At 30.4% G+C, this 21372-nt stretch overlaps 1 protein-coding gene across 2 annotated transcripts in view; it reads right to left on the bottom strand.

The window, feature by feature from the left end:
* The window catches only part of LOC142337317 (neuronal calcium sensor 1-like), a 72231-nt gene extending 56751 nt beyond the window's left edge, over positions 1–15480 (bottom strand). The window contains exons 1-2 of one of the 2 annotated variants that reach the window (XM_075386527.1): positions 15174–15480; positions 8007–8635 (exon numbers count right to left, since the gene is read on the bottom strand). In XM_075386527.1, coding sequence (XP_075242642.1) covers positions 8007–8220 — 214 coding nt within the window. In that variant the 5' untranslated portion in view covers positions 8221–8635; positions 15174–15480. Of the gene's footprint in view, positions 1–8006; positions 9037–15173 lie in introns of those variants that run through there. The other variant, XM_075386518.1, reaches the window with a different exon arrangement.
* Between the last annotated feature and the right edge of the window lie 5892 nt (positions 15481–21372).

Below are 21372 nucleotides of genomic sequence, written 5' to 3'. Positions count from 1 at the left end.
TTACTTACATTATTTAATTGAGTGCCCGTCAAACTTGTTTTTACTATTTTGAAATATATCTCGCTCCAACATTGACGAACAGTTTACTTCAAATCACGTTTGAGTTAAATTAACCAAAGAGAAATCCGCTATCGAAACAGAATTTCTTCTTCACATCACATTAAAGCATGTGTTTAAGATTGCTTGTTCAAGATTGATGTTGAAATTAGAACTGGCAATCTTTAGGCTGTAGCTTTAGATGCTACCTTGTTTTTTGCAGTGAATGAGATTATGGCTTTGCAGCAGTTGTGTTGGCGCTCATTAACTCCAAATTCATAAACAAACAAAAAACTCTCATCTATTTTTGAAGAATATGACATTCTAACGACTCTTACATTCACTTTCACGAAGCCTTCAGTATCGATTTATTTTTCGCTGAAATGAAATCAAATATATGCACATATTGACTCAGAAATTCATAAAATTAAAGCTCAAAACAAAAACGCATGAAACTACAACATGCTGTTCTAGAATTGTGGATTTATCTTAATGTGAAATTGCTGGAACTGTTTCTGAAATCTGAACTGTCTCCGATAAAAATGAAAGTTTGTTAGATTGTCAAAAACTTCTGTTGAATTTTTAATATACAAATTCAAGTGTATTAACAAAATCTGGAACAATAAATGCAAAGTATTTCAAATTTTCCAGCTATTTATTTTTCTAAAATCAAGAAAATGGTCATAAATCACTTTTTCTCAGGAATTGGCTTGCCATTGAACTTCAGTAAGCGTGCAATTGAACGTACCGCTTTCAAAAATCAAATCATCACGTTTCCAAAACATCACGTAAAAGAGAACCCAAAACTTTTCATTATATCATTTGGTATTCCTAGAGGGCAGCAGTCTTTGATGGAAGAAAAGGGCGTCTGAGTTTCTCAAACAAGCGAAACAATACATAGAAAACAGAGTTATTTAGAGGAAAGCATAAGATGATAGTGCTATAATTGTGCTATATAGTTAAGTCGGATCCATAAAAATGACTGTTTCCCATTAAATCCTATTCTGCAATCCCATTGAGAAGCATAACTACTGGTAGGACCTCAATTGATATTTCGCGGTGTTCGCTGCTTTTTTTTAAAAAAAAAATTCTTATAAAAGCAGAAAAAATGACATTGGGATGCACCGAGAAACATTAAAATTATGTGGACCTAATTTGCTTTGAAAAATTTAGGTACTGTTGACAAGTAACTTTTGTGATAATAGTTTGTTTTCAATATTTTATACATATATTTAAAAAAAACTACGATACTCATTTTTTTTCAATTGAAGAGTGCTTTTAAAATCACAAACGCTATCAAAAGTTCAGAGATCTGTACATAGTAGACTCACATTATTTTATCACTCTATTTCGGTAAGCGTTTTTAATACCTGAACTATTTTTTCCTTTAAACTGACATTTATCGTTATACTCTAGGTTTTATTAAAAAGTGAAAAGTGAAAAAATCTCGTAAGTAATTGAGCGACCCTTTTTAAAAAATCTTTTATTGCGTCGATGGTCTTCTAGACTAACTGACGTGATGTATGGTTAACATTCATACGTGAAATCATTCTCAAACGACTTTATTATTATATTATTATATATTATGTTGGATAGATAATTTTGCAAACCTTGACAGCTTTTATCGTTTTCAATGAATGGTTGCGCTGCTTCTTTTCTAGGATGAAAAGTGTTCTGAGTTTTCTTCTCAAGAAATAGGACCCCCACAGTCAACACACAAACTGAATTAGCAGATATTTTGTGGAACGTGTATAAAATGTGTAAAAACAGATATTTTAACCCTCGTTGATTTACTATTTAAATCCTTGCAGCTGGATCGAAGGAGAAAAATGGACAGAGAGTTAGAATGGAAGACTTTTAAGGGCACAAAAAAAAACAAAACAATGCCCCAATTATGCAATGGCTCAGATTTGTTTCGCGACTAAAAAAATCAAATAAACAAACAATTTTCCTCAAAGAAAACTAAGGAAGAAATATCTATAAGAAAGCCAAGTTTCCCAATAGTTTTCAACAGAGTAGACATAATGAAGCATTTTTTAGTAGCTGTGGGTTGATTTCGATGAAGTTGGAAGCAAAGAAATAACTTGCAACGAAATCTAAATTTTGGTATATTGATGGCAGCTAACAAGCTCGAAAGCTTGAAAGATCAACTGTTTTCATAATGGATGTATCCGGATAAAATTATTTTTTTCCGATATAAAATGATATCCAAGGCAATATTGTGTTATGTTTTCTATCAATTAGTTTTGCTGTCTTCAGATAAAGCATTAATGAATAAATAAATTAAAACGGCAACCTCCTTAATTCAACAACCCATGATTTTTCAGTTGCATTTGGATTAAAGACTATTTTTACTGCATTTTTGGATAATAATGTCATAAATAGACAGAAACACAAACACAACGCCGAATAATAATAAAAAATAGTACACATTCAAAAATTTATTTTTTTGAATTCAATAGAAATCCAAAGATTTTCAAGGAAAAGATGAAATAACTGAGAAAAATGATCCTTATATTTTTTAAGCTTTTTATCTTTTGTCGAAAAACTGAAAGACAAACAAAATATAATCCCGATCTTTTAATTTTGACTCATTTGCAATATATTAACTCATTACTGAGCACTGATTATTGAAAAAACTTATTTTAACACAAAATTAAATCATAACTGCTAGCTATATACCATTTGACAGTGTGGTTTAAAGAGATATTAATGCAATTGGTAGTAGGCTTATTTATAGTGGTTCCTGGATGAGCGTTATCAACTTTATAGTTACAATTTTATTAAATAAAGTCGTTTTATTTTTACTAAGAAGACAAACATTTTACCTTAATTTATGATATAAAGAAGTTTCTCTTATTTTTTGTTATTATCATTGATGTTACTTTACTCTATAGTAAGAAAAAGCCACAAGACGAAACAGTTTAAAGTAAACAATTCTGTGGTCAATTGATTGCCAATTTGTTTTCTGTGGGTTCTGGTAATCAGTTGTTCCGAAGATCTGTATTTGGGGCTGCATTGGGCTTTCGTATATATTTACTGATCTATAAATCGAGTCCATGAAAATTGGGCGCCTTTCATGGACCTCTTTGATTACATAAACTATCAAACTTTGACACCTGTCACACCTGTATAATTAACTCAATAACTAATGGACTTCTTCTTACAGTAATCACCAATTTAGCATGCTCATCATCACAAAACTTAACAGAGGTAAATCATCGAGCAAATTAGGTGAATAATACGGGCTCCTACGAGTACAAAAATTATATTATTTTCCGAGTGTTTTGAATATATTCAATCAAATTTGGGGGTGAATAAAAAAATTATAGCCTTCAGAATAATTATGAAATTATAAAAATGAGATTATACAGGACTTTTAGCGCTTTACTTATCACGACTGAACGAGGGAATTGAAATAAGCACCTGAAATTGATGTTTTCTGAAGACTAGAACAGCAGTTCTTATTAAAATTCTCCTAATATAATATTTTGACTGTCAAATTTATTTTTTTTCTGAATCTTATGATTCTAGGGTTTAAGGATTTAAATGTTTAAGGATGGCTACGCAACACCTTATTTCTTGAGCACAATAAATGGCAACATTTGTCACATCATGTGTTGAAAGTTAGGTGTAACGTTAACACCAAACAGTTTGCAAAAATATTCAAAAAAATTTAAGAAAAATTTCAGAGTGAATTTGAAAAACGAACAATAGCTATACAAAAACAAAAACTTTGCAACCAATACAGTCAATTTTTTTCACGTGGAGTTAAGAGTATTCATTCAAAATTGAGGTGGTTGATAAAATTTTCAGTTCTTTGAATTTCAAGAAAATGCTGAGAGAACATGTTGTTCCTGTTGTTTTGCGCGCTTTCCACTTATAGCAGCTCTACTTCTTATCTGCTTCCAATAAGCTTTGAAAACGATACAAAAGTTGTGTACAAGCATAAACTAATTGTCACGTGGATTCTATTATGACTGCAACAACATGAGTTTGGAGGTTATTTTAACGCAAAATTAAATCATAACTGCTAGCTATATACCGTTTGACAGTGTGGTTTAAAGAGATATTAAGGCAATTAATAGTAGGCTTATTTATAGTGGTTCCTGGATGAGCGTTATCAACTTTATAGTTACAATTTTATTAAATGTAGTAGTTTTTTTTACTAAGAAGGCATATAGTGAAAATTTTGGAGTGAAAAAAATGTTCGAATTGTGACCCAAATTTTTGCTAGATTCAGCAGAAGTCTATGACAAGAGATTTATCAAACGCTTTTTTATAAAATATCCAGAAAAGTTTCGTTAGTCACTGTTGTGCGGCAACGCTTTCCTTTTCATCTAACCTACAACGTTCTTTTAACCAATCTAAGACCGGATTAAGGGTTAAAACATTTTCTTAAATTTTTGAATAATACAGGAGACTATTAGTCAAGTAGATTTCATTTTTTTTCATTTAATTTTTTCATTCTTGTTTTGGCACTTTCCAGTTGTAGGTAAAAGTCTCCTTTGGAAACGACGAAATTTTGATGATTTGAACACGTAAGTCCTAATTGAGACTGTTTTTCAGATCACAACTTCAAAATTTATGCACAAAAATTTATATGCAATTTTATGTGGCAAAAGATCTGAATTGCTATCTCAATACCATCATTGCTGGTTCTTGCGGCGGTTATGAGTTGATTTTTGCAGCTGATCTGCCTCGGAAAATTGTTTCGCTTCAGTGTCATATTGATGCAGCTGAAGTTGAAAGGAATGGTTTCAGAGCAATGATCGTTCGTTCTCAGATAGGCAATTAATTGTTCCTCCTGTTTTGACGTGATTTTTCTACTTCACTAGTTATAGAACAAAAACCTGAGCGACGTAACTTGAGAACCAAAGAAGTATAAATCAACCCGGAAGTCCGTACAGGTGCTGAAGATGAAAGGAATTGCGGCACTTGAAAGCGGGCGGAGAGAGTAGTGGTGGCACAACCAAGATATCACAATTTTAATATTAAATGTTCAATTTATCTTTTTGTTTGTCTAATCCGGTTGTATCAATGAGCTCAGCTAACTATCTGACGAAAAATGAGATAACCCAGCTCTGTATAATTGTAAACAATTTGTGCCTAAAGAAATTAATTTCAATTTCTCTCCCGATCTGTAAATAGTAGACTCGGAAACGTTTTTTATAACCTGTTCTACAATGTCGAAAATAAGGGGACAGGTTTGAATGGACAACACATCAAACAGATGACACAGTATTTTTGCTTCAGTTTGACTAAAATTCCATACGTTCTACCTACTCCATTGTTGGTACACCCCATTGTTGGCAAATTTCATGTACACCCTATCATGGGTCAATTTAAGCGAACAGCTGGGCCTTAGTTTGACACAAAGTATTCACGCTGAACTTAAGCTCGACCCAAAATCGGATGCTCGACTTTTTGTGGACTCAAATTGTATACTCTGAAATTTTGCTCGATTCAAAATCTCATGCTTTATGTTTGTCTGACACAAAATTCCTCAAGCCCGGCGTTAGCTCGATCGAAAATTCCATGCTCAAAATTTATTCGAGTCAAAATACTGACTTACAAAAACTGAATGGAGCTAGTGTCTAATCAGGAGGCGAAAAAAAACTTTTCATTAGTCTGCATTTTTTTCTCTTAGTTTTAGTCTTCTGGGCACTGATGATTATGACATAGACAGCAACAACGCTACCTTGTCTGTTACATTTCTCAACAAACACAAATCAATCAAAAATCTACGAGCTTTGAAAATAAAAAACTTAAAATTAAAACCCATTAAAATTGGATGGGAATGCAACTGAAAATTGCCTCATCAATTTTTCATTTTCATCAAAAAAGAAAGACAACTGCAATTAAACTACAAGGTTTGATTTGATCAAGTATTGTGCTGATATAGTCCAACTGCGACAAATGATCTATCTTAAGCGCGATCTGCTCTATTTTAAGTCTATTAGCAGTTTTTCCACTTTCTGTTTAGTTGCATAGCTTTAATGCGGTGCTATTTAGCTGCTCTTTTGCTGTTAAATATGCACAGAGGTGGAAACTTTTAAAATTTTTTGTAATATTTGCAAAAAGCTTTTTGAAAGGACATTTTTTTCGACCAATGAAAAACCATGTTCCAAAATTAAAATGCTGTTTCTGAACCCATGAAAGACAATGTTCGACCCAAAAAGAATATAAAAAAGACTGTGCTTGGCATTAAATGCCCATGAAAAGACTTGTCCTCTACTATAAGTATGAAGCTCAACCACGTCAATGAAAACCCTCTCCACAAACATTTTTTGAATCTTTTCAAAAATTGGGGCCTAAATTTGGGTAGCGATAGCTATTTAACAAAAATGTTTTGTGAAACTGACTGATTATGCTTTAACTCGCTTCAAAATTGTGCAAAAAAATTGAAATAGGCAAGGAACAAACTGAAAAGTAATGATCGTCGTTTGAATTAATTTAGTCACAATCGCACTCAGTCCGCGAATATTAAGGAGAATCCGGATGTGTATATGTCTTATTTTCTTCCAAACTGTTATATGAAGCTCAGCCTGAGGTACGTGACTGCTCTGTTAAGGCCAGCTCAAAATAGGCATTGCTCAAAATGAGAAAAGGCAGCCGTTCGACAGAGTCTGGTAGTTCTGATGAGAGCCCCGTTCAGAGTCTCCGTGGTTTACTTAGGGTACCACCTGTTATGCTACCATTGGATAGTCTGATCAGATGCGGAGTCTTTCCCATCTGAACGAGCTGATTATTGGAATCCAAATCCAGAGTTTAAACGACCTGGTCAAGGAACTAAATAAGGTTTAGATCATCTAGTTGAAAAGTCATTAAATGATACAAAGAGACTATAAAAAGTTTACACTATAAAAAGTTTATAAAAAGAGACTATAAGCTTACTAAGCAAAACAGAAAGCAGTTCTAAGTCAAGAGTTCGCTTATTATATAACGTACTGGCAAAATTTGACGAAACAATAATAAGAAAAGCAATTGATTGTGAGCAGCAAAAATTCGATGATTTTCTTCATTAAGTTAGGGACAACTACATTTTAGACTCGGAAGTTTTTAATAATCTTTTTTGGTAATTGATCTATTTTACCTTGTACAATGACGTTTTTCACTAGCATTAGAACGAGTATTTACGATTGACTACTCTTTTTAAAAGATGTAAAACCAAGGGCAAATTTATGGGAAAAGAAGCTCTAAAGCGGCCCCTCACACAGGCTTTCAGCCTTTTGGTGCTCGCGCGGTATACATGAATGATGACTGTATTCTTTGTATATCGCAAACGAATTTATCATTATTTATTACAGATCATCTGAACAGCTCATATGATGTTGTGTGGTTGTCTAATCATAATGAACTGCAGAGTCTGCTCGTTTTGATCAAAAATAAGGGGTTCAGTCACTGTGATAAAAGTCACTGCGTTAAATGTCTAAGATAAATGTCTAAATAAAGTCTTTAGTCACTGTGTTAAATGTCTAAGATAAATGTCTAAATAAAGTCTTTAGTCACTGTGATAAATGTCTAAGATAAATGTCTAAATAAAGTCTTTAGTCACTGTGATAAATGTCTAAGATAAATATCTAAATAAAGTCTTTAGTCACTGTGTTAAATGTCTAAGATAAATGTCTAAATAAAGTCTTTAGTTACTGTGATAAATGTCTAAGATAAATGTCTAAATAAAGTCTTTAGTCACTGTGATAAATGTCTAATTCAGGTGCATAACATATATTAATATGTCATGCACCAGAAAAAAAATTATTATAAATATTATTGGAATTGACTCGAGCCTGATTAATCAATATATGCCTGATTACTAGATTTTTGTGGGCAGCCAATCGTCTCGTAAGAATTGCTGAATATATGTGAATAAACATTTTTGAACATTGTCCGCTTACTCCCGTTTTAGAACAATGCCCGAATCGTGACGAACAAGAAAAGCTTATAATACATTAAGACCCCGGGCTTACCAGCTTGGTGAATGGAGTTGAATGCAGTTGAAGCCGCTGTGATTTTGGTCAGCATTCTTTTCATCCGGCTAAACTTTCCTGTCGCAGCTGACAAAAACTGGTTGGCCGCACGGTTCTGATCGGGACTCGAACCTGCGACGCTCGGTCCAATAGCAACGGCCATTCGCCGTTGGGGTCTTCCAACCTTGGCGCTAATTTCGCCGTCCAAACTCATCTTCTAAATTGGTCCGAATAATTTGTATTTATCGCAAAATGATTTATAATTGTGTCACATTAAAATAATTGCATAGTAATATGGAAAGAGTTTTGTGGTATAAGTTTCTGAATGAGTTCGTTTCTTTTTGATGAATAATTTAAGAGTAAATAAAGACGAAAAACGTCTGTTGGAAAGTAAAACAAGAATGTTGACAGGAATAAAAAGTGATATTGTATTCTAAGTGAAGAATAAGTTGCTGAGCTCAGCTACATTATTGCAGTCCCATTGACGTCATGCAATATCGTTCAAGACTTATATGACCATAAATGGTTAATGAGGATACAAAAATTTGGGCGCAGATTTTGAAAGCCGGAATAATTAAGTCAAAAAATTTTAACACAATAAGGTAAACTGCAATGATTTATTGCGCATGCTAGTTTAGAGAATGCGGGTAGTAAAGCTAATATGTTGTATTTGGTGTATAATGTTATGCAATTTTTCGCATAATGATTCCTTTTGTTATGCTGTAAATATTGATATAGAGCGCAGTTGTGTCTTTCTTTTATGATACTCGAGCGTTTTTTGAGTCCCTTTCAAATACGCCGTTTTCGGAGTACAAAGTACACTTTAATGTATTTCAAACATGAACACTCATTCATTCCCCGCTTTCTTTCTCTAAATGTAAATTGACTGACTACTAGTACCGCTCGTGGTATGTTAGAATCTGTGCATTTTCAGCTCACTCTTCTCTTTTACTCTCAAAATTCAACTAGATTAAATATTGATGCTAAAGCGTCGTGGCGTGAAAGTTGCACTTTCAGAAATAATGTTAGCTTTGAATATGAAGGCGAATAACTGACAGTTTTTCAATTAAAACCAAATCCATTTACTGACCAATTTCTTTATTTTTTAAGGAATTAAAAATGCTTTTCCACAATAGGAGCTGCATTTGAGACTTAAAAGCGCGCGTTGAAGTACTTTTTCCTCAGAAACTGGCTCTGTTTCAATTGATTTTTGAAACGCTTTCAATGGAAATGGTCTTTTTTATTCATCGGAGGGAAAATTCACGCTAAAATATTAACTTATGGGGAAAATGTTTATTCACCACCCCGAAATAAAGAAAAATGGGGATTTTCCTCTCCCTTCTTCCCCCAAGCTTACATGGGGAACAACGTTTGTTAACCATACCCCCAAAAATATTCATGAAAAAGCGAGGGAAAAGGTGGTGTAAAAATAAATCTCAAAATAATTATTAGTAATGTATAAGATAATGTATAAGTTATAGTTCAATAAACTGCTTTATAATCTTGACTTTCAAGTAGTAAAGGAGGCTTAAGCTTCTATAATTTGATAAAAATTAAAATATTTGACCGAGTTGAGGTTGTTGTTTAATGTTGACTAATTTGAATTCAAAGTACCATCTCGCGAATGTTCACGTGAGGATGTTCTAAACCACGCCTGTAAAAATTTCATCTATTATTCTGTGCTGAAAAACTTAGCTGCAAAAAAAATCAGCACCTACTTTATTAGGGCAGTTTAAAAGGATAACTTATTGCTGATAAAAGCTGATAACTTATTGCTACCTGAAAAAAAATTTGTTCTACTTTAGTTTTCTCGATCTAAATAAAAAGAACACCGACTGAATTCAAAAACATTGCTTTTATTTCCGATTTTCAAAATTCAACGAGCTAGATATCGCAAATTTTACATACAAAATTTTGCATTTTAAATCAAAATTTTAAAACGTTATTTAAAGCAATTTAAAGAAAAAAGAGCCGTTACAAAAAAACTAAAGCAAAAATAGCCTTCGCTTGCTGCAAAATTAGCCTTCGATTCTGAAAAACAACCTTTCAATTTTTTGTAAATTTAAAACATGTCTTCAGCAATCAACAAAGAAACCTTAAACCCTTTTGAAAAAAGTGAAAAAACAAAAAGGAAAGGTTTGATTCAAAAACGTTGAAACATTAAGATTCTATACATAGTTGCAAAACATCTGTCAGTTTTATTTTAATGTAAATACTCAATATACTAAGTACCAGATTAATTTCATCCAACATATGCTGTTCATCCAGCAAAACCCAAGCGATTCTCAGTTAAAATTTTTCTAAAACAAAATTTCCGATAACATGAGGATTTCACATAGGTTAAGCTCGAAACAATGTCAGAATTGATGTAATATTTGAATGAACACTTTGGGATTAGCAGGAAATTGGTTCAAAATTGGAATTGACTTTGAGTACAAAAATCCTCACATTTCTCTTAGAAAAAGTGTGTTGCGGAGAGGAAACATAGAAAGCAAAGTTTTAGACCTGGCTACAGTTAATAAATTTTTAACTAGCGCTTAAATGTAACATTGGGAAAAATCGGAGCTCTTATTGTACTGAGTTGTGTGAAGCATACAAAAACACAAAAACTGATTAATCACTTTAAACCTTTTTGAGTAAATCTTGTAATAATGCAGCAGAACAAATGAAAGAATACTTCAAATAACAGACATTTGAAATCTTTTTAAACGAAGCCATTTGATAAAGTTCTAAAGTGCACTCTGCAAATTTGCAGGTATGAAAAATTTGCTAAAATAGCTCAACAAATGCCGCAGACCCGAACTTAAAATGGTCTCATTGAAACTATTCTATGTTGGTTAATCTTGAAACACTATTTTTTCTACTGATGTACACTCCAAAAATAATTGAAATTAAATTAAAAAAGACTGCTTAAAGTTAACTGCTTAAAGTTGATGCTCAAGTCTACTTATTTCTGGCTTTAAATTGAATTTACAAGAGCTCGTAGATATAACCTATATCACTGTTTTTGAAAACCGGCAAATGTTTCTGTATTACATCATGTTAACTCCCTTTTAACTTAAAGTGTCATTTGATGCCAGGTTTCACATTCGATGTATTTTACTCTATTAGCAGCTCCTTTTTCAATCATGTAGACAATTATAAACCACACAAAAAACTAAATCGATGAACCCAAAGTCAGATGAATTCAAGTGCAAATAAATGTAATTGAAAACACGACACTTATTTAAGATTAACGATATGGAAATTTCGTCACTTTAATTCAATTTTTTTTTAAAAATTAGATACTAAGAATTATGAAATGAATTTTGCAGATAGAAATCTAAACATTTCGTTTTCCAACTCAGTCAGTATAATTTTTATATCTGATGTGCTCACAAACTGATTTTACTTTTCTCAGAGGTAAGAAAAATAAAACCAACAATAATTTTGAAAAATTTGTATCAATAGTTTATGTTTTATTTTTGCTTTCTCAGATCAGAACTTAATTTTTTAATCTAGTTACATAGATACAGAGTTTCTTGTGTTCATAGTAAAAAATGAGTTTTTATCGTTTTTGAAGTAAATTATTGTAAGATTTGAACATCTTCAAAAAGTTTCTTATTTTTGCTTTTTTGAAAAAAAATTTGAACGAATTCCTTTTTGAATATGAAAAATGGACATAATTTTGTGAATCATTTTACATCATTCTAATGTCATCCTTGAGATTGAAGCGTTTAATCATACAATACATATTACTGCCGATGGTCCCGATGTGCAATTAGCATATACAAAAGTTAAAAGTTTCTGACACATTTTGGTGCGTATTCTCCAAAAAACCAGCAATATTTGTCCAATCCACTCATCTGCTTGTATTGTTCGACTCATTTTTTAACAAATGATAATCATATTTTTGAACTCAAAAAATAGGAAAAGTTTAGCGCTTTTAGATCTTTTCTTCTTAAAGTTTTCTTCTAAACTTTAGAAAAACTCTTAACTGATCCATTTTATGCTTAACAGAAATGGTGCTAACTGAAACGATTATCAAATTTTCTAGTTTAAACTTTTTTCAGGGCTAATGCATCAAAAAATTTTTAGAAAATGCCATTCAGTGGAACTAAAACTCAAAATAAATAAAAAAAATGATTAAAAAAATACACCAGATCCTAAATCGATTGAATCTATATTGTAGGAACCGCTCAAAATCATTAATAACACTAACAACAATGTTAAAATCATGAAAACATTAAATATAATAAAAAACTAATAATAATTACGATAAAAAAATAATAATATTAATAATGATAATAACAATATTAGAACTGATAATAAAAGTAAAAATGATTATATTAACGATATTAATAATAATAATAGTAATAATAATAATAAAAATAATAATAATAACAATAAAAATAATATTAATAACAATAAAAGTAATAAACATACTAATAATAATAATAATAATAATAATAATAATAATAATAATAATAATAATAAAAATAATAATAATAATAATAATAATAATAATAATACTAAAAATAATAATAATAAAAATAATAATAACAATAATAATAATAAAAATAATAATAATATTAATAATAATAACACTAATAATAATAATAATAATAATAATAATAATAATAATAATAATAATAATAATAATAATAATAATAATACTAAAAATAGTAATAATAAAAATAATAATAACAATAATAATAATAAAAATAATAATAATATTAATAATAATAACACTAATAATAATAATAACAATAATAATAATAATAATAATATTAATAATAATAATAATATTAATAATAATAATAATAATAATAATAATAATAATAAAAATAGTAATAATAATAATAATAATAATAATAATAATAATGATAATGAAGAATTAAGATTAATAGTAATAAGAAAAATTTTCAAAAAAAAATAAAAGTACTGATCGCAATAATAATAACAACAATAATTGTTATAATAAAAAATTATCCATAAAAATACCCAAAAACAAAGAAACTCTGAAAAGTGCCCTTACATAATGTTACGACCCTGCCCCCCGCCGCCCCCAAATTTTTTACCTAATTGTCTTCCAAATGAAGAAGAGACAAAAATTTTCAAAAGCAATTATTTTTCCAAAAAAAATTACTGTGTCCATATAAAAAAACTTTAGAATCTAACCACTACACATATCAAAAACAACAACTTATTAAATGGCCATTGAAACCTGCCTGTAATGAAGATAATAGACAAGAATAACAACAAAATCAATTAAAAATGACAATGAGATCAAATGAACTAATGATTAATAAAATAAAGAATAATAATGAAAACGAAACAAAAACAATAGTAAAATTGATAATAATAAAAAAAAATAAAAATAAGAAAGATAATAATAATAAAACTTATAATAAATAATAACGGAAAAGTATTAATAACAATAATAATAGTAAAAAAATGTATTATTACAAAGTAATATTAATAGAAATAAGAGTTAAATCAATATTTAAAATAATAACAAAAATACTAATCACAATAATAAAAACAACAATAATTTTTATAATAAAAAAAAGAAAAGGGATTTTTTTCCAAAAATAAAAATAATAATAGTAATAATAATAAAACATTTTAAAAAAAGTAACATTATAAACTATAGTTTTATATATAATAAAAATAATAATAAAAAACAATATTAATAATATTAATAATAATAATAATAATAATAGTAATAATAATAATAAGAACAATAATGTTGATGTCAACATTAATAACAAAAATGAATAAATAAAATGATAATAAAGATTTCACTAAAGAACAAAAAATTAACACAATCACACCTTGTTTTCAGATCAAAGACAAAAAACTCTGAAATGTGCTCTCACATAATTTTCTGACCGTGCTCAATCAAGTTTTTGACCTAATTGTCTTCCAAATGAAGAAGAGATCAAAAATGTTCATAGAAACAATTATTTTCAAATATAACTCGCGTTTTCATATAAAAAAGCTTTAAGCTCTAACTGATACACATATGAAACATCAACTTATTAAATGGCCTATGAAATTTGCCAGTCAAGAGAACGAGACACAAAAATAACAACAAAATCAAAGAGAGACAACGAGCATTACATACGACCAAAAATCAATGTCTAGCTCTTTTTCTTTAGAAAAAAACTGAGCGAAAAACTCAAAATAGTATCATAAAAAAATTAAGCTGAACCAAGTGACTTGCATTTTACCAGAAAAAAATGGGAACTGTCTTTATTGAGTGCAATTAACCAGTAGACGGAAAACAAAACGGAAAAAAATAGAAAATACCTTTCAAGTTTTTCAAACTTTAAAGTTGAATCCAAAGATATGGAAGCAATTAGTTGTCAACTGAAATCTTTCATTTATTTTGTTTATATTTTCATACATAAACTTTTGTCATTGTTCATAATGTTATACTACTACAAAACAGTAAATACGGGCAAAAATCAAAAAGTCATATCAATTTTGCGAGAAAACGGTGACGAAGCCTGTTAGATCAAAATCTGATCACTAAAAATTTTGAAAAAACAATTGCGCGTTATTTAAGAGCCCTTAATATAATGTGCAACTTTTTTTTAATGTGCGATTAAGGTGATGATCGGACACGAGAGCGAAAGAGAACCTCAAAAATGAGAAAGGGTCAATAAAAATAATTATGAAAACCCGTAGTATCAAAGATAAAAAAAAACCTTATCTAAATTTAAAAAAGTGCAATGAAGACTACATCATGATTCACTTGAAAAAATGCAATTTCTTTTTCTTATTGAAACAAAAATTAGCTTTATATTTGGGAAAAACAATTGGATCCAACTATTCGTCAACTCTCTTTTATCTTTAAACATAAAACAAATGAGACTGTCAACAACAATTTTGTCAAATTTTAGCAAAAAAATGATGAAAAATTCAGCAAAAATAACGAAAAGTGTGAACAAAACAACAGAAATTAGGCTCGCATTCACAATTCTTTAAACCTCTGTAACTCTTCAGATGAAGCGAAATTCAAAAAATCTCTTTTTAATTTGAATTTCTACGCTTGACAAGCTTTCTGTTGATACCACTCTCAATTCTGTGCAATCAATATATCGATATATCCGAGAGAACGTCAAAGGGCAGTGTTGCCGAGTCCTGCATTCAATAAAACTATTGTTAGCGGATGCAAACTGATATAAATATCCAGTGAACACGAAAAATTAGGTGTTCATAAAAAGTAAATTCTCTTTGAATGTGACGAAAATTGAAGAATATCTGACCAGATTATAGAAACAAAGAGCAGCATATTGATTTCCTGATGACGTATGTAGTATAGATCGAACCTTTGGTTCTGATCGGGAAGTTAACTAAGTATCTTCTGCCGGAAATCAAAGTAAAAATATGTACACCTTCGGAAAATTGCGAAGTACATCTACAGGTATGTCACTTTGAAAGTTTGCGAAGAATAGAACTTCGATTTATGTTACGCGATGGCTATTAAATGAACATATCCGTTTATGAAGAAAAATATAAAAAGCTTTTTGATAAGATACAGTATGATAACTTCCGCAACAAATCGCATGAAAACAATAAGCGGTTCTTAGATGGATTGAACAAATTTCCAGGCAAGCGAAATATCAATTGATCAATAATAACTGAAAAGCAATTAAAGAGCTCCTAATGGATATGTTAAAAGTCGCTTACAGAATAAAAATGAAAAAATGAAAATCAATAACTTGACGTTTGACCTCCAAATTTCCTGGCAAGAATGAAAGCAGAACTTCTTACGATCAGAGTGTGGAAAAGACTAATTTGTTCATCAGGTGTCAGTTTTTCATTTTTAAATTACTCTGAAAGAACGGGTGAGTTTTCCCACTGGGGAATGGCTCTTTCCAGTTTGGATATGAAATGGAGATGAAATGTGTTTGATTGACAGCTATCAATTGCGCAGAAGCTAAAAATAAAGTTCTCCGATAGCTTACTAACCGAACCGAGAAATTTCTCCGTAAAAAACACCGTCAATTTAATTTCTTACATTTTTTAATAAAAAAACCTTATTTTTTGAACAAAAACTCAATAGTTATTTAATTGCTAAAGCAAAAACTCTAAAGCAAAATTAAAGCAAGCAAACAATAGCTGCTTAGTTAGTAAACTCCGCAACCCTGAAATTATTGTTTAATAAATTTGGGATCTATTCTGTTTCCTCAACCCACTTTAGTAGTCATATAACTTCAACGAACACCAGGTGCACGCGTCATTCTAGGTTTTATGATTCTAGGTTTTATGACCTTTTGTTAGTTTTTGTTCTGGCCAGGTTCAAACCTCTTTCATTTTCGATCCCGCTGACCCTCAATCTTGTTCCAATTTTCTACTAATTAAAGCAGAGATTGACTGCCTTTAAAGAAGTAATTGATATTCCGCCATTAAAGGTTTAAAAAAATTTTAAATAGGAACGGAAATCTGTACAGATAACTTCTCATACCAGTGATATCAAATTTATTTATTTCACTAGGAAGAACACTCGAACATAGGAAACGAAGGACGTGTAATCAAAACTAGTTCACTTTGGCACGTAAAAAAGAGCAATTTTATCAACTGAACATTTACCTAAAAATTAGATCCAAAAATCAACATTTATCTCAATTTCAAACTAAATCTCAAAATTTAATGTCTTCTAAGTAGCAATTGGCATCTATTTAAAATCGATTGGGTTTTAAGTTCTGAAATTAGACTTATAAGTAATTGCAGAAAATAAAAGGAAAGCAAAATAAATCAGATTAAAAAAGATTTTATCAAGCTATATAATAACAAAACTGGCTACTGAGATTAATTTATGAGTCGACAAAATAATATTGAAGTTTTCCTCAAATCTGTTATTTTTTCTTTTAAAAACTTAAAAAACATTTACTGTCAAACAGACATATTCAAAAATTTCACTTTAACCTCCCCGGAAAATCGATTGGACTTGTCACTAGTCCAAAAAATGATAAATCCAACTGAAAACGACCAATTTTACTCGCAAAACCATTTGACAGTTTGAGAGAAAAACCAAGTTTAGACGTAACTTAGAAATATTCCTTTTTTAAGATTGAAGGGCGTCATTTTTATATCTATGATTAATTATTGATCAATAGGGATATTTAGATTGAAATATATCTCATTATTGGCTGAAAAAAACTTCAATAATTGGGCTTGCTGGACAAGTCCCCAAAAAACAAGAAAAAATGTCAGCAATCAAAATTCACTTTTAATTTTATTTCAAAAATAACTGTTCGGCCAGAAAAATTTCTAGCTATGAAACTCAAGTCATTGAAAAGCTTCCCCTGCTGCACTACTAAAACCAATGAGATCATTTTATTACTCAGAATGAGACAAAAGTAGAGAAAAAATCACATACAGTCAAAACATAAAAATTAAATAGAAGTAGTTTTAGATTAATCAATGCCAGAAACTAAAAACTGAGCACTTTCTTGAGGTTAGATTTTCGATGAGGTCTGTCAATATTGGGACTCAGTAACAAAACAAAAAAGAGAACAAAAAAATCAAAACTTACAAAATTTTTATAAAAATTTTAGCGTCAAATTCAACAATATCATTATTTACCCACAGACCAATTCAGTCAACAGTGTACTTTCACCGTCAAAAAAGTACATCGCTTTTAGTATAATCAGCCATAAAGTCACCTGAAAAAACCCCCGCTGAAGTCGAAGTGGGCCGCAAAAACAACAAACACTTAAATGTCTTTATCAATTGAATAACCTGGATTAAAATTGAAATCTGATTTAATAGTAAAATGGGATGAGACAGAAAGTAAACTCAATTTCGCGTCAGGACTACTAAGACCCGTAAAATGGTAACATAATAGGGCAAATGTTTTTTAAAAAAATGGCCAAGAGTGTAAACAAAATCAGTGCTCAAGAACTCCTTCAAAAAGACTCAATGTGAAAACAATAATAACACTACGCTTGACAGGGTGGCTCAATAAATTTTCCAGGTATCCATTGTGGATTAACAGGACCTAAATGCTACAGTCACTTTGACCACTTTAGAACAAGTTTATCTTTTAGCAATTTCCTCTATAAAAGGTTTCGTAACCATTGGAACTTCTTTAGAAATGTAAATACTTAAAAACACCAATCGCGATCTTTAATCATTTTATCAATACTCGATCGTGCAATAAGCGGACGGTTCCTTAACGGACACATAATATTTGCATCTATTGAATATTTGCACACAAATTCGTTTATAGCAGTACTAAAATAACACGCACGTTGAAAACATATTCCTTGAATCTCGACTTATTTTGCGATGCTTTATGAAGAACTTCATAATCCGGAACTCCTCTGGCCTATTCTTATGATGTCGATCACTTTTTCAACCAAACTATGTCAACTGATTTGCTTGAAACTATTACCAAGCTCTTGATATTTGTTCCGACCCCCACTTTAGTGGGGAGGGAGGAACTATGTACTCAACTGGGTTTTTTTTTGTTCAGTCAATTTTGGCCGACCGATATATTCATCGTAGAGAATTGTGAGTGGTATCATTAAAAAGCCCGTCCAGCGTAGAATACGGAATTAAAAAGATATTTTTGATTTTTCGTGTTTTACAGGGAGTTATCGAGGTTTAAAGTTATGTGAACATTCGACTGTTTTTGTTCACATTTTCAGTAATTTTTGCTGAAATTTGGCACAATTTCGCTAATATAATTCAAAATAAGTTAAAATTTTTAACGGCAAAGTGTTGTTGTTACCGTTAGAGATAGAAGAGCGTTGCTGAATTGTTTGATTGAAGTTTTTTTTGGCTATAATTTTTAATAAAATTTTCGAAATTCAATTTTTCTTATCAAAAGTGGCACAAAATTTGCTTTTTTAGTCCACTTTGTTAAAGTTTGCCAGACTTAAGGACCTAGAAACCTTAACACGGACTCCCTAATCTCAAAAAGAGCGCTAGCTGCTATTAGGCGCCGTATGAAAGTCTTCCGAAATGAAAACTTTGCCGTTTTTTACAGATTTAATTCGATAATTATATAAAATGCATCTTTGTTTTTTAATATTTGAAGAATTCCATTCAAATATTGGTCTATTTTGCAAATAACTTAAACACTTGGTCGGCTTGCTGGGCGCGACTAAATCAGAGAGAGGTTTGATAATATCATGGGCTCTTAGAAGCAGAGACTTTTTGGTATTTATTTTGATGCTGCCTTTTTTCAAATTATTTTGCTTTTGTTTTTTTAATGTTAATTACTGACAATATTTTTTATTCACGGCTCCGTCAATGACAGCTCCAAATTACGTAAATTGGAGGCCAAATGTAGATACAGTTTGTTTTCAGAGAACCAAAGAATCTTTATGGCTTTGAGGAAGAGTTTTAGTAAAAATTTAACTGAATTCTTGTCTTCTGCCTTCAATTGTTATTCTTTTGGCAGTTTGATTTTTCAGTTTAACCATTTGAAGATCTAAATCTCTTTCTCAAGAGGTGCAAATGAACATTTTCTTTTCAGTCGGTTGTTACCTAATGTCTCTTATTTTATTGAATGTATTTGTTTTAAGGAAATTTCTGTGATTTTTTGATTTTGTCATTTTTTTATATTACTTTAGACAACATTTTGCTGATTCTCAGTAAGTACAGGTCAATGTTTCCTCCCTATAGAATAAAAACTAATTTTGTGAGCGATTGTTTTGACAGAAGGTCTTCTTACTTTTGTTACTACGAGTTTTCATACAAAATTTTCTGATTTTTGTGCAAAATTGCCCAATTTTGCTGTTGTTTCTGCATCTTTTGTAAAATGTCACATTATTCAACAATCTTACTGACAGAAGCTTGACAACAATTGAAACTGAAAATTGTTTTTGTTTTCATAACATATTGTCTGAAGGTCTGCAACACCGTTCTCTTGCAGAAATTGTTTTTTATTTTTGTCCTTTTTTTGTTGTTAATTTTTGTTGTCATATGCCAAATATTGTGTAATTAAAGATCTCAGTGAACAACTCTAGATAAACAAGTGAACTTAAATAACTGATATTGGTAAATTACTAATGGCTGTTTTGACTTTCGACATAAGTTTCTGAAAAAAATTTAAAAAAAAAGAGTAATAGTATTCTTCAACTTATACATTTTTGTTCTGGTTTGCGTTTTTTATCGTATTTTACGAGGTTGGATCATTTTTCGTAAATTAGCCTCATTATTTAGAGCTCTTTTGAATGTTTTGTTCAATCAAGCAAAATTATTTTTCGGTTGTTTAAACTCTTTAAATGATGTCTTCTGGGCATAGACAATTTGTTTCAGAAAAATTTTGTGAATTTTAGATTTTCGTGTTTCACAGGGAGTGATCCAGGTTTAAAGTTTTGTAAACATTCGACTGTTTTTGTTCACATTTTCAGTAATTTTTGCAGAAATTTGGCGAAATTTCGCTCATATAATTCAAAATAAGATAAAAATTTTTAACGGCAAAGTGTTGTTGTTACCGTTAGAGATAGAAGAGCGTTGCTGAATTGTTTGATTGAAGTTTTTTTTGGCTATAATTTTTAATAAAATTTTCGAAATTCAATTTTTCTTATCAAAAGTGGCACAAAATTTGCTTTTTTAGTCCACTTTATTAAAGTTTGCCAGACTTAGTGACCTAGAAACCTTAACACGGACTCCCTAATCTCAAAAAGAGCGCTAGTTGCAATTAGGCGCCAAATGAAAGTCTTCCGAAATTAAAACTTTGCCGTTTTTTACAGATTTAACTCGATAATTATACAAAATGCATCTTTGTTTTTCATTATTTGAAGAATTCCATTCAACAATTGGTCTAATTCGCAAATAACTTGAACACTTGGTCGGCTTGCTGGGAGCGCGAAAAAATCAGAGAGAGATTTGGTAATATCATGGGCACTTACAATCAGAGACTTTTTGGTTTTGATTTTGATGCTGCCTTTTTTCAAAATATTTTGCTTTTGTTTTTTTAATGTTAATTACTGACAATTTTTTTTATTCACGGCTCCGTAAATGACAGCTCCAAATTACGTAAATTAGAGGCAAAATGTAGATACAGTTTGTTTTCAGAGAACCAAAGAGTTTTTATGGATTTGAGGAAGAGTTTTAGTAAATTTTAATTGAATTCTTATCTTCTGCCTTCAATTGTTATTCTTTTGGCAGTCTGATTTTTCAGTTTAACCACTTGAAGATCTAAATCTCTTCCTCAAGAGGTGCAAATGAACCTTTTCTATTCATTCGGTTGTTACCTAATGTCTCTTATATTATTGAATGTATCTGGTTAACGAAATTTTTGTGATTTTTTGATTTTTGTCATTTTTTTATATTACTTTAGTCAACATTTTGCTTATTCTCAGTAAGTACAGGTCAATCTTTCCTCCTTATAGAATAAAAACTAATTTTGTGACCG

Source organism: Convolutriloba macropyga, chromosome 1 (genome assembly GCF_964194025.1).
Source record: "Convolutriloba macropyga chromosome 1, txConMacr16.3, whole genome shotgun sequence".
In the NCBI taxonomy this organism is placed as follows: Eukaryota; Metazoa; Xenacoelomorpha; order Acoela; family Convolutidae; genus Convolutriloba; species Convolutriloba macropyga.
Note: the sequence above shows the minus strand (reverse complement) of the source record. Positions and strands in the feature narration are given on the sequence as shown.